Source organism: Mesoplodon bidens (assembly GCF_964165515.1).
Source record: "Mesoplodon bidens genome assembly, chromosome: 11".
Classification (NCBI taxonomy): domain Eukaryota; kingdom Metazoa; phylum Chordata; class Mammalia; order Artiodactyla; family Ziphiidae; genus Mesoplodon; species Mesoplodon bidens.
In genome coordinates, this window is record NC_138167.1 from 82,080,562 (window position 1) to 82,095,758 (window position 15,197).

At 42.4% G+C, this 15,197-nt stretch overlaps 1 protein-coding gene across 1 annotated transcript in view; it reads right to left on the reverse strand.

Moving 5' to 3' along the window:
• The window catches only part of CFAP54 (cilia and flagella associated protein 54), a gene marked incomplete at its 5' end in the record, with an annotated part of 331,419 nt that overhangs the window by 152,034 nt on the left and 164,188 nt on the right, over positions 1-15,197 (reverse strand). The window contains 3 exon segments of the mRNA XM_081249749.1: positions 246-440; positions 2,978-3,130; positions 15,055-15,163. Coding sequence (XP_081105875.1) covers positions 246-440; positions 2,978-3,130; positions 15,055-15,163 — 457 coding nt within the window.

Here is a 15,197-nt window from a genome sequence, read left to right on the forward strand (position 1 = left end):
ATTCAATATCTTGTAATAATCTATAATGGAAAAGAATCTGAAAAAATATATAGATAGATAGATATATAACTGAATCACTTTGCTGTACAGCCGAAACGACCACAATGTTACAAATCAACTATACTTCGATAAAAAAATAAATTTAAAAAATCATTTAAAAAAGATAACATTTCAAGACCAAACGCAATCTCAACATTAATGTGACAGATCATATTGAAAATGAACACATAATGAATAAATCTTACTAATAGTTTCATAATAAGAAGAAATTACGAGTCCAAGTTGTGAGGAGGGAAGTTTGCTTTTCTCCACTGAGCTGAAGACTTGGAAGTGCTCCTGAGAAAGGTCAGGGGGTGTTGGCATGTGCATCTCTTCTGTCCCCAGGCAAAACTCCACCTTCCTGGTAGTGAATTTTAAATTGTTCATTCCTCCTTTGTCTCCTAAATTCATGAAAAAAATTTAAAAGAAACTTAAAAATGGAGAAAGAAGGGAAGTTGATGAGGAGGAAAAAAATAGAAGTGGAAAAGGAGAAGGAAGGAAGGGTTTTGTACAGCGCTGAGACTCATTTACAGCTCGAAGGACACCATTTCCTTAAACTTCGTATCTCGAATCATTTCTGAAGAGCCCAGGTGTGTGATGTGCTCTACACTCGTGTTACCTCATAAGGAACAGCACAGAGGGGCAGTTTGCTGGAAAGTAAATGTTGAATTAATGCTTTGCTCCTCATGGGGACTGGCAGAAGTTGCACAGGTTTTGAGTTTGCCTCTTTTCTCTTTTTTTTTTGTTTGTTATTTTTTGCGGTACGCGGGCCCCTCACTGTTGTGGCCTCTCCCGTTGCGGAGCACAGGTTCCGGACGCGCAGGCTCAGCGGCCATGGCTCACGGGCCCAGCCGCTCTGCGGCATGTGGGATCCTCCCGGACCGGGGCATGAACCTGTGTCCCCTGCATCGGCAGGCAGACTCCCAACCACTGAGCCACCAGGGAAGCCCTGAGTTTGCCTTTTTAAAAAGAGTTTCCAACAGTAAGATGTTAGTTTGCCTCTGGGGCAGAGATCTCTGGGATAGAAGCAGTGCAGAGGTACTTCTGACCTGAGGGGAGAAAAAAAAAAATGGGAAAGAACCTGTCTCTGTATATGAAAAGAGAACAGGGGCTTCCCTGGCGCAGTGGTTGAGAGTCCGCCTGCTGATGCAGGGGACGTGGGTTCGTGCCCTGGTCTGGGAAGATCCCACATGCCGCGGAGCAGCTGGGCCCGTGAGCCATGGCCGCTGAGCCTGCGCGTCCGGAGCCTGTGCTCCACAACAGGAGAGGCCACAACAGTGAGAGGCCCGCGTACCGCAAAAAAAAAAAAAAAAAAAAAAAGAGAACACACAGGAAAAAAAAAAAAAAAGGAAAAATATTCTAGGGGAAGTAGTCAAAAACCTCAGAGACAAAGAAGCTAAAATGGATTTAGGTCTACAGCCCAAGGACTGGGGATAAACTGCTGAGAATATCTTAGTACCAGGTGAAATTCTGATTGAGGTGGTGTAAACCATTCTTAGGAATTGTATTTGCTTTTTTTATTCACGTCCCTAACCACTTTTAACGTACACCATAATTGAAAGAAGTTTAAACATGACGTGGAGGGCCAATTTAATGTAATGTGTGTCTGTGGACAATACAACCAAAAACTGTGGGTACATATCATAGTAAGTGCTTTCCGCGGGGAGAAGGGGCAGCAACAAGAATGAATACATATTGATGCAAACATCCATACAAACATATACACATACATAAATAAAACTTGTCAGGGGTTGTAAAAAAAATTGGTCAAACTTCTAAAAGATCAGTTCAGAGACTATTAGCATCTTAGTTAGATGCTAAGTTTTTTTTTTTTTTAGTAATTTTTTTTTATTAGTTTCTGCTTTATAACAAAGTGAATCAGTCATACATATACATCTGTTCCCACATCCCTTCCCTCATGCATCTCCCTCCCTCCCCCCCTCCCCATCCCACCCCTCCAGGCGGTCACAAAGCACCGAGCTGATCTCCCTGTGCTCTGCGGCTGCTCTGCGGCTGCTTCCAGATGCTAAGTTTAAATCTATTATTAATAACTTTAAAATACAATTTTTTTAAGTTTATTAATTTAAATTTATTCCTTAAGTTTATTCTTCTTATTCTGATAAATGTGAACAGCAAGTATTATATATACAAATTAGGGTTTTAACAAATTTTAAATTACCTAAATGTAGATAATTTGAGATTTTTCTTGGCCTGAATTTGAGTATCTTCTTTCTCTCTGAGGTTACCACTTAACCACTTGAAGTCCTGCTTTGACTGAGTTTACAAATCAATAGATTTTGAGAAGGAAGAAAACAAGTGTAATGTAACCAAGAACAGTGAATATCTTTTTTTTAAGCTACAAGAAATCTCTAAGATCAAAACCTATGGTATTAATAAGAAATTTTACTAGATGTGTATATTAAAATGCATCCCTTTCTTAGACATTGATAAAGTAGTGTTTTGGTAAAAGATTGTAGTTAATTCGGTATGAAACAATTCATCTACTTATAAAAATAAAACAAGACTATAGCACTGCTTCCATATTTACTCCACTTAGGGATTATGCTCATTTCACAGAAGGCATAGAAGCAGATGAGTGAGGCAGTGTTTGGTTGGAATAAAGTGTGAGAAACAGAGATGTAATCCACTAGACAAGAAGAAGAAAGTGAAAGGCAGCAGGGAATGGGCATGGAAGTGGGGGAAGCAGGAACCTACGGCAGAACACAGTAGACCCTCAGGGTGGTACCCTGGGTAAATAAAGAGGAAGGGATGTAGAGCAAGTACATTCAGCCCTCCATTTCTGGGGATGCAGAACCATAGATACGGGGGGCAGGGGAGGGGGGCTGACTGTAAGAGACGTGTACATCACGGATTTTGGTATCCACAGGGGGTCCTAGAACCAATTCCCCACAGATGCCTAGGAACGACTGTATTTTACCTTGTGTCTGGGCAAGAAATAACGAAAGCAACTTTCTGCTGTGTCGGATTGATCTGCTGTGATATTTGGATTTTTCCAAGGTCTCTCTAAAACATCTCAAAGTGTCTGTCACGTCCACGGGCACACAGAGGAGCTCTTTGGCTTTGCTGTATTCTGAAAGGAAAGGGAAGAGTCACGTGAGGGATGAAATGTTGCAGCAAGCCAACAAGCAGCAAAAGACTTTCTAATTCAGAGAATTTCTTGGGCCCAAACGAAAGCTGCTAAATTCAAAGCCTCAGGTCTGCAGCAGTTGTTTCAACGTTCGGATCAAATTTTTTTTTTGGTATATTTGACAGTTCTTTTTTAAAAAAAGAAAAAAACTTAGAAAACTTTTGATTTGTATGAAATGCAAATAACTTTAGATCTTGCCAATTTTCCTAATGAAGCCTCCTACTTTTTCTTTTGCTGATCATAAAAGATGAAATAATCTACTCCTTTTCAGCAGCCTCTTCAAAGCCAAGGTGCCTTGGGAAGGAGACGAAAGGAGGAAACAAAGAAGCTTGGAGATGGGCAACTGCTCCCTTGAGAGAAGGAAAAGACAGCTTTCTAACACTGGAGGATGCAGAGGAAAGGAAGATGAAGCCATCAACAGGTATGGAACTACTAAGCAGGCCTGAAAAGTGGCCAGAAGGGCAGATGTTGGCAGAGAGCTGCTGCGAGGTCCCTGGAGAGGAAGTGACGGTCCCATGAATTAGGCTGCAGACCGGCTGCATACAGCATGAAGCAGGCACACGGGAAAGAAGAAACACAGGCTTCAGATGAATAACAAATAAATTTACCCATTCAACAAGTTGAGCAGGTCAAATATCCCCTGTAAAACCTGAGGTCTTGAGAGTGCAGCAACTTGCTAAGGAACAGGGCTATAAGAGGTTAAGAGGCATGACCTCTGCCCTCAAGAAATTTACTGTTTAGCTGAAGCAAAGAGGCATTCTAACAGTGGAGTATGAAAATGACCTTGACAGAAAGTATCTGGTTACATGTGAAAATGAGGGAAAGATAGAAGAGAGAGATCATGCAGGCAGGAAAGGATGAGCAAGAAAGACTTCACGGGGGAGAAGCTATGCCAGCTGTGTCTTAGAGGATAGGGAAGGTCAGATCAGGAAGAAGAAGCAAGGGGTTTCAGACAGTTAGAATAAGAATAGCTGAAGTTGATTAGGTGTTTACACTATGCCAGTAATTATTCTAAATAATTACTGTGATACTCTCACTGAATCCTAGCAACACCCATAAGAAGGACGTACTATTATATCCTCATTTTACAGATGAGGAAACTCAGGCGTAGAGAAGTCTAGCAGCATCCCTTGGGTCACAGAACTAGTTTGTGCAAGGAGGGGGTGGGAGCAGGATTAAGGGTGGCGATTCAGGGCACAATGAGATGACATGGCCAGTCCTTCTGAACTGAGAAGGGTTTCCAGAGGCCTGAAGCCCTCGCTGAGCAAGTGGCCTTCATCCTCTTTAATGGGCAGTCAAGAAACGGTTTTGAGTAGGACCCCAGCAGAAAGAGATAAGTATTTCAGGAAGAGTTAGCCCGCCGCTGTACGCACAGCGGCCTGCAGTGGAAAGAGGGTGGTGGCTGGGCGGCTGTGAAGTCATAACACAGACATTGTATGATGTGAACTTGACTGAGGTGGTGGCAGTGGAAACGAGGGAGGGACACAGGGAACATTCCACTGTTAGAAGCGACAGGAGAGTGGTTAATTGGCGACATGGCAAAGAAAAGAAAGGAGTGGGAATTACCTCTTCCCCATCTTTCAGGGCCAATGACCTTGCTTCCTACCTCAATGGGAATAACTGGGAGGAATCCAAAGGGATTTCCTGCAATCCCCTACCATCCGACCCCCCCAGCCCCCAGCACCTGTGCCCATCTACACTGCCAGGGCATCACTCCAGCAATTCTCCTCTCCCCTCCAAATCACCAGTTTTTCCCTCTGCTGAATCAGTCTCAACAACATTTTCCTTTTTTCTCCTATCTTAAAAAAAAAAAAATCAAAAAAATTTCATGTTCATTGCAGCATTATTTACAATAACCAAGACACAGAAATAACCTAAGTGTCCATGGATGAATGGAGAGAGAAAATGTGGTATATACCCAATGGAATATTATTCAGCCATAAAAAGAAGGAAATCCTGCCATTTGTGACAATATAGATGGGCCTTGAGGGCATGATGCTAAGATAAATAAATTCAGACAGAGAAAGACAAACACTGTATGATCTCACTTATATGTGGAATCTAAAAAAAACCAAACTCATAGAAACAGAGAAGAGATTGGTGGTTGCCATAGGCAGGGGGTGGGGTGATGGGCAAAATGGGTGAAGGGGGCCCAGAGGTACAAATGTCAATTACAAGATAAATAAGTTCTAAAGCTGTAATGTATAGCATGGTAACTATATCTTAATTTCTAAAACAGAAAAAAAAATATTTAAAAAAAATAAAAACCCTTTCTCTTGACCCTACTTGCCCCTCAAGACACCATCCTATTTCTCTGCTCCATTTTACAACAGAACTCCTCAAAAAGTTCTATTTTCACTGTTCCCCATTCTCTCTTGAACCTGCTTAGATAAGACTTTCCCCCATCATTTCACCCCAAGGATCTTCACGTGGCTACATCTAATGTTCAATTTTTAGACTTTATCCCTCATAAACTTTCAACAGCATTTGCCCCAGTTGCTAATTCCCTCCTCCTTGAAATACTTTCTTCCCTTGGCTTAAAGGTCCTTTTCCAACCTTACTGATGCCGCTTCTTAATCCTCTTTGCTAATTCATCCTCATCTACCCAACCTCTTAATACTGGAAAAGCCCAGGGCTCAATCCTTAGAATGCCTCTCTTTTCTTAACTAACATTTGAGGCAGGCTGGCACCTGGGACCCTTTGCTGCAGTGCTTGCACCTGGACAAGCATCTGCTCAAGCAACAGAACACAAAGAAACTATAAGGGACTAAAAATAACTGCGTGCTTGCACTGTTGGGGCAAATCGTGAACAATAAGATATACAGACTGTCACTTCTGAGGTGCCGGGAGCAAAAGCAGGGTCCTGGGCATGATCCCTGCACACAGGACCACCAAGGGTGCGGAGAGACCACCCTAAGGGCCCCTCCGGCCTTACCCACTGATCTGCCCTCACGCCCCGTTTAAGGAACCAGCCCCCATGCCAGTCGGGGAGCGAGCAAGGGAACCTGTTAATTCTTCTTGCTCCCCCGGGCGGTAGCACGAGTCCCATTAAAGCCTTGCCTGAATTTCTCGTCCTGCCTCTTATCAACTTCTACTGATTAAAGAGGCCAAGAAGCCAGGTTGGTAGCACATTCACCCCTTTGATGACCTCATCTAGTCTCATGGGTCTAAGTATCCACAGGCTGCTGGCTCCCAAATTTCCATCTCTGGCCCCCACTCTCCTGAACTTCTGAGACTCATCTATCCAATGGTCTCCTCCACTGTGCGTTTAATAGACATCTCACACTTAACAGGTTCCCAACTGATTTCTGAATCTTGCCTCCCTAAACCTACTCCTCCCATAGTCTTTCCCCATCTTATTAAGGGATGGTTCTATTTTTCCAGTTGCTCAGGCCAAAAGCTGAAATTGTCCTTGACTCTTCATGCCATCTCATGCCCCAAGTCAAATTCACAACAAATTCTGGAGGCTCCCTCTTCAGAAAACATCCAGAGTGCCACCATCGCTCACCAGCTCCACTCTCCACTCTCCACTCTCACTTCCACTGTGTTCCAAGACCTATCATCTTCTTTTGAATTACTGCAATCGCCGCCCCCAATCAGTCTCCCTGTTTCCACCCTTGCCACTTTCAACATAGCAACCAGAGGATGCCTTTTAAAATGTAAGTTCTCTCAGGACTTCCCTGGTGGCGCAGTGGTTTAGAATCCTCCTGCCAATGCAGGGGACACGGGTTTGATCCCTGGTCCAGGAAGATCCCACATGCTGCAGAGCAACCAAGCCCGTGTGCCACAACTACCAAGCCTGTGCACCTAGAGCCCATGCTCCACAATAAGAGAAGCCACCGCAATGGGAAGCCCACGTACCACAATGAAGAGTAGCCCCCGCTCACCGCAACTAGAAAAAGCCTGCACACAGTAACAAAGACCCAATGCAGGCAAAAATAAATACATAAAAAAATAAATAATTTTAAAAAAATAAAATGTAAGTTATTTCATGTCACATCCCTGTCCAAGACCCTCCACTGGCTCCCTCATCACCTAGAGCAAACACCAAAGCCCTTGAAGTAACCTCTAAGGCCCAACATGAACAAGCTCCCCATCTCCTCACTATTTTCCCCCTCATTCCCTCCCACACCAGGCATGTTTCCACCTGAGGGTCTTGGCAACAGTGGTTCACTTTGATCTAGAACATTCTTCCCTCAGATATCTCCATGTCTTGATTCCTCAGCTCCTTAAGCTTATGGCTTAACCATTAACTTCTCAGTGAGGCCTCCTTTGATCACCCTCTTTAAAATTGTGGCACCCAGTATCTTCTGACGTACTACATGTTTTACTTGTTTATTGATTGTCTCTGGCCGCTAGAATGCAAGTTCCATGAGGGCAGAAATTTTTGCCCATTTTGTCCCCTGAATTCACCCCTGGCCTATAACCATACCCGTTGTGTGGTATGTGCTCAATAAATATTTGTTACATGAATGAATGACAACAGTTTTCAAAGCTAAATGGCTGGGATAAACTTTATTAATAATCACTTCCATAGGCATTAATCACAATCAATCCTCACAGCACCTTACAACCAGCAGAGATAGATATCACTTATACTTTACAAAGGAGGAAAGGTGAATTTGAGGGACATTCCCTTGTTTTAAACCCTTAACAAGAGATAAGAGAGAAAACCAGGGTTCAAGTCTGAAGCCTTTCCCAACTAGTTTTCCAAAGGGTATCGGATCTGGAGAACAGGAAGTGACACCAATTTGAGGCCTGCTAATGTGGGCACAGAGACACTTTGAGAATAAGACAGGAATAAGCCTGGGGTCCTTGTAAGCCCAGGGAGATCCTGACGGAATTCACAACACAGGGTCACATTCAAATGGCCATAGAGATAAATCTTTCATTACCACCCTCACGTCTAGAAACCCTGGAGGCTCTAGTCAAACCAGGAACACGGCCACATGGAGAGGAGCATCTGTCCCCCGGGCAAGCTCACTCTTGACACACTTCCCTGTCACGCATTTAAGAGGATCACATACGTAGGCCACAGTAGCTCTTTATTAGCTCCCCGGTGATCTCGCTCTTCTCCTGCCAACTTCGCTCGTCTGTCCCCTCCATCCTGTCTCCACCATCTCCCCTCCTCTAAGCGTGCACAGTCCTGCACCATCCCCGACAAGGCACGCCCCTCCCCCCCACCCCAACCCGTATGCACAACACCCTGAAGATCATAGGTTTCTGCTCTGTTCCTCCGTTCTCTTGCCAGAATTCATGAGCTTGGCTTTCATTTTTTCCTCCATAGAGAGTGAGATGAGGGAAAGAAGTTCAGCAAAGCAAAGGAAAAGGAGGAAGCTGGAAGCCCTCACATATTAATATTTTGAGACAGTTACTTTCTCCAGGCCTTCATTTTATTTATTTATTTACTTATTTATTTATTTTTGGCTGTGTTGGGTCTTCGTTTCTGTGTGAGGGCTTTCTCTAGTTGCAGCGAGCGGGGGCCACTGTCGCGGCCTCTCTTGTTGCGGAGCACAGGCTCCAGATGCACAGGCTCAGTAGCTGTGGCTCACGGGCCCAGTTGTTCCGCGGCATGTGGGATCCTCCCAGACCAGGGCTCGAACCCGTGTCCCCTGAATTGGCAGGCAGATTCTCAACCACTGCGCCACCAGGGAAGCCCCAGGCCTTCATTTTAAATATCTACTAAAACTGGGATGGTAATATTTACCTCCAAGGGTTACTGTTCTAACCTGTGTGTGAAGTGTCCAGCATAGCACCGGTCATGGAGGAAGCATTCAACAGATGGATGCTCACATTGTGACTGTCAGTCATATATTTAAAAAATATCCATTGAGCATGTACCATCACTAGATGCCGTGCTAGGCACTGAGGAGGTACAAGTGAACAAAACAGACACACTCCCTGTTCTCCCAGAGCTTACATTCTAGAATAAAATTCACGAAGGCATGCCAGTGATTGGGGGTGATAAGAGGGATGGAAGAGTAGATGTCTGCCATCTTTAAAATATGAGGTCTGAATAAAATCATCCTGCTACTTTTTATCAACTATCTGCTTATAAATCATTCCTCTTTGTTTTTTTCCTAAGCTATTTTTTACTTTACTTTTTTTTTCTTCTTTCAAGCCTAGTATACCCTTTTTCCTTATACTCTAATTAGGGCTCTGTTGGTGTTTTGGTGGCTGTCTACATGAGATAAATGATGCAAAGGAATAAGGAAATATTAGCTTTGCAGGCCTCGTCCTGCCATCTTTGTCTCAAGGGGTTCCTCTCTGAAAACTTCCATGGACAATTCAAGAAGCTATTTTAAAGGCACTAATAGCCTCAACGGTTTGCAATAGGTAAGAATAAGAAGGAGGAGGAGAAAAAAGACTCGATTTACTACATCTCTCATTGTACCGGTGTAGATATTAAAATTGAAATGCCAATGACTCCAGAGAGATGCGTTCACCAAGGAAGGATCAGGGAGTGATACAAAATTTGGGCTGCTTTCTACACACTTGGTCACATCAATCTAAATGTCCAGAGGTACTAAAAAAACAGGCCAGCCAAAGGGTTCAAAATTCCAACACACCTGACGACTGAATTACCCTATTAGAGAACTTAAATACCAATAAGGTCAAAACTCAAGAAAGAGATCCCAGACAGAATGCAAAAACATCTACAATAAAAGGCACATCCATAGAGTTATCTCCCCTTTGAAGCTTAACAAGCAGGCAAGTTACTCATCCATACAAAAAGTCATCTGTAAGGTAAGGTATTCTCACTCCTCCAAATCCTACAGAGACTATACCAAATTACATATGCATTGTTAAATAGCTAGAGGGAGAATAGAATGCTGTTAAATAATGAGAACACCAAATGTTCCTAGGCACTGGAGCATTACAATACCTGTTCTGAAGAATTAAATGTATCAAGCAGTACCCCCAAATGCTGTTAGGCCAAAAGGGAATCTATGAGGTTCTAAAGCAGTGACCTGGTGTGGAAACCATCAGAAGTATACTTGGTCTTTTTAAAAATTCTTTTAAGAATTGCAAACATGTCTTGGTGATATACATAAGACCCATCATGCTTATAAACATGTTAATGATCTGAATTCAGTATACTGAAAAAAAATTCAGCATCCTAAAAATTTGCCTAATAAACTCAAAAGTCCAGGCCAGATTATGCTCCTAGTCACAGAGGTCCCACAGTTTTATAAGGAGCTATTAAGGTGGATGCCAAGATTTTAATGATAATTGCTCAATGTAAAACCTGTAGTTACTAGGCAGGATCATCTAAAAACTGTGAAACTATCATAACAAGTCACAATAAAGTATCTGTCTCCCCATAACTACTGAGACATAGCAATTTTTTCTTGAGTGCTATAAATTTAGAAGAGAGTCTAACCTGAAAGGGGACAAATGATGAACAGACCTGAGAGCTTAGTGGAGCCCTTATGGGTTAAGCAATCAGACGGACCAGGGTTTGAATCATGGTTCCAGTACTCACTAGTAACACTAAATTTTCTCATCTGTAATAATAAGCATAATAATATCTACCTCCTAAGATGGTTAAAATTAAAGAAGGTAATAGTTATAAAGTACTTGGCTCAATCATTACTGCCATTACAATAATTTTTAGATTTTATCTATTTGAATATTCCTGCTCTGTTCATTGCTCAAACTGGCTATACCCCCACCACCACTGAGAACCATTCCAAAGGACCACTGTAGCCCGATTCCCCCTGCCTTCCTTTCTGTCCCACCACCTGCCATCTTGCCTTTCCAAACGTAACAATAGGCAGGCAAAGTGCTTTTCTGACATGTTGTGGCCATCATCAGTAAGCACCTGCTGGTCACACAGGTCTAGAGTTTTGCTACGCATGCTTCTCCTACCCCTGATATGCTAGTCATCGTTTTGATAACAAGCATTCTCGACACATATTCTCACATTTGTTGCCAGCTCTTTTTAGGACGGAGGGGATAGTATAAATCACATTCTGAGTTATGGATCCCAAATTGGGGAATCTCCAGAGGTTTGACGGACAAGATGAAGAAAAGGAGAACACACCCAGGAAGAATCATGCTCTTTGACTGGAACTAATCACACGTGATTGACCACAGGAAGGTGGTCCTCCCACTGTTCACTGAATATGAGAAGACAATTTATCAGTAAATTCTCATGAACAGTAAAATATCATGAACAGTAAAACCTACAAGTTCATGGTCACCAACCTTACTCAACTGGACCCTCTACACTGCTCTGCAGCCCTTCTATCCTCCCTTTTCCTATTTTTCTCAGTGGCCGGTCAACCCTCTCACATCCCTCCTGAAATCTCCTACCCTATCAACCTTGGCTGTGCTCTCAACCCCCTGCTTCATTAAAAAAATCTCCAGTACCCAGTGAGGATGCCTTCAACTCCCACCATTACCATCTACAAATTTGCCTGCATTTGGGCCTGTTCTCTCCTTCCTTTCTGCCCTAGTGGCAGGGGTGTCCCCCCGTCTCCCATCTAAGGCTAAGTCCCCTATGTCCCATTCTCTTCCTTGTTTATCCTCAAGCTCCTTTCCCTATCAAATATCTTTTTCTCCTGTCTCTGAGCTCTCCCCCTCTCCTGGCTCTTTTCATTTAATATAGAAATATGCTCCTTCTTTTCTACTAAAAACAGACACACAAACAAAACAAAACCCTCCTGAGCTGTCCTGAGCTCTACTTTTCCTTCTGGCTGCTCCTGCCCCCCTCTTCCTTGTCACTTCGAAGCTTCATGAAAGGCAACTCTCGTTTAATGACTCTGTGCAGGCACAGCTCACCACTACTGCACCCACCACTCAAAATACTTCCACTCCCCTCCCCACCATTTCTTTGAAGTGACTCTTGTCAAAGTCACAAAGTCATTCATTTGACAAGTAGATATTGAGTTCCTACTAAGTGTCAGGCACTGATGAAGGCATTTGGATTATATCAACGAATGAACCAATGATCCCTCACTTCATAGAGCTTACGTTTTATCAGGGGAGACAGACTAGTGATCAATAAATGCAACAAAAAACTGAATTATACAGTGCGATAAGTGGTTATAAGTGCTCCAGGAAAAAAGAATACATTTATTAAAGTAAGGGGAATTGGAAGGAAGCAGGCAGGGTGCAGTTTCAAACAGAACAGTCAGGGTAAGCACCATTGAACATTTGAGATGTGCACAAAGATTTTAAAGAGGTGAAGGATTTATCCGACAGGCATCTAGATGGGGGTAGAGTACTTCAGGAAGGAGAAACAGCCAGAGCAAGACCCTAAGGTGAGGACAGCAAAAAGGCCGGTGACAATGACCTCCCAAATACAACAGACAGTCTGTCCTTATCTTATGTGACCTCTCTCTGACTGCTGACTCACACTTTCTCTCACCTTGGCCTTGTTTGTACCACTCTCATCTCCTGTACCTCCCACCTCTTGGGCCATGTCCCAATCTCTTTCAGATACTGCTCCTTCTCTCTTTGTTCCCATGACAGTCATTAGGGCTCTTCACATATTCTATCTCTTTATCCTTGAGGTACAGAGTACCATCACACTTCCCTCTCCTTTCGAAGTTAGATGTGGCCATGTGACTTTAGCCAATAAAATAGAAGTGACATGAGTCAACTTCAAGTATCAGCTTTAAGAGCCACCACCTGATTTATATATAAATCATGAATATAAAATTATAAAATATAAAAATATATATAAAATACATTCTTTTTCTTGCCTGGAAAATGGGGACAATAACAAACTTACCTCATCAGACAGTTGTTAAGCTAACATTCACAAAGCACTAATACTCATAAAGTGCCTGATGTCCAATGCATAATAATAATTCTTTTATGAGGGTTGTTATAATAATGAAATAAGACAATCTACATAAAGCCCTTAGCACAAAGTGCATAGGATATGCACACGGTCTTGCTTCAAAGGCTGTGCTCTGAACCATTTACTGTATACCTCCAGGTCTAGCTGCCCTAGAGGATAACATTAGTGTTCTGTCTCCTGCCTCTAAAACGATCATGGAAGCCTGTGTCAAGATGGACATTCCATCAACCCATGATGACGAGCTGCTCAACCTCACTGAGTATAGCAGCATGAGCAAAAAACAGACTTTCCCTTGTGCTAAGGCAATGACATTTGGGGATTGTTCGTGACTGCTACACAGCCCAGCCCATTTTGACTGGCACAGCTTCCAAAGTGAGGCCATTCTCAGGTCCATACTCCACAGAACTCTCCCTGGGTGACCTCATACAAGCCCCTGATTTCAACCACTACCAATGTATTGGTGACTAAATTACAGATCTGCTGAGTGCCTCACTGGTACATCCGATCATATACTGGATCATTCTACTCAGCTATCATTCAGGTACCTTGAACTCAGTTATAGCAAAGAAATGTTTTCCTCTAACCTGCCCCTCCCTTCAGTGTTTTTTGTTGTTGTTGCTGTTTTTGTTTTTGTTTATAGAATGAAGATATCACATCTATTTAGCCACCCAAGCCAGAAACCAAGGCAACTTGAATTCCTCCCTTCCCCGTCCATCCACCTCACCTAACGAGTGCATATCTGCCCACCCCTCTGTTCTCACCATCTAAGTCCAGGACCTCATCATGTCTGTAACACACAAGCTGGGAGCAGCTGCTCTCCTACCTCCACATGGTCTCCTTCCAACCTTTTCCCCATCCTGCTGCCGAAAGTTCAAGAACACAAATATGATCATTTCCTCTTCCTTCTTTACATCCTTCTAACTAGCTCCCCTCAGCTCTCCAGATAAAGCTGAATCTCTTTATCCTACCTTCTAAGACCCTTTATTATCCAACTCCTGTCAACCTTTCTAACCTCAGCTTTTGCCTTTTACTTTTACATTAACCCCACTAAATTACATGGAGTCTCTCAAAAGCGATGCTAGCCGTTAACTATTATTGTTTATAGCAGCAGCAGCAGTAGTCATAACAGTATAGACCTTACTACTCTACACTATAATCTCTGGTTTATTTATTGGTCTCCTTCAATGGGCTGTAAATTGGATAACAAATCTTTAGTCTCATTCATCTTCGTATTCTCAGGACCTAGTACAGAACTTAACACATGGTAGATACTCAATAAATGTTTGCTGAATGACTGAACAGCTGCCTGACCTACTCAAGAAATGAATGAATGAATGCATACCTACATACATACACACATACATACCTAAAATCAATAGATAAATGAATGAAGGAATCCTAACACTTCAAAGGGAAGACCTGCATTTCTTTCCTATACCCAAAACATAGGAAAAGTGCAATTGAGAGAAGGCTTTATTTCCATTTTCATCTCATCTGATTGCCTCATTCCTACAAGCTGCACCACCAGAACATTCCAAGAGGGCTTACCAGCTAAAACCAAAGGAGTCATGATGTTCCCAGATCTTCTCTTGCACTCTCATTAAAAGACCTACAACTAAACCTTGGTAATACCAATAGAAGGACAATCTATATTGATTACGGAATTGGAAGTTATTATGGGCATCAGGATGGAACAAAGAAAATAGCAAAAGGTCAATTTAAAGAGTTCCCAAGTGAGATTAAAAACAGGGAAAAATGTGCAAAACAGTCTACCCCCATCTTTATTTTTTCCATCAATTTCCTTTTTCCCTCTTTTTATCTCCCTTCTTTAACTAACAGATTAAACTAATAAAAACATGTGTTTTAATTCCCCTTAAGTGACATTTATAGCAACATAAGATGGTAAATATCAAATGGATTATTTTCAGTCAAATAAACCTGCAAAAGAAATTTTGCAAACACTTAAATTATGGAAGACTTGACATGCAGAACACAATAGCAAACCTTGTTTTGAAGAAAAGAGAAAGAGTTTCAAGCTAAAATTGGTTCCAACCTGAATAGATAAGATTTTTAAGGAAATCTGCCCCGTGTCCTATAGTTGTCACTTTATTGGTTAGAGGATTAATCTTGAGCTGTTTCCCAATGAAATTTCGGCAGGTTATCTTAAAAAAGAAAGAAGAAAACAAATATCACTTA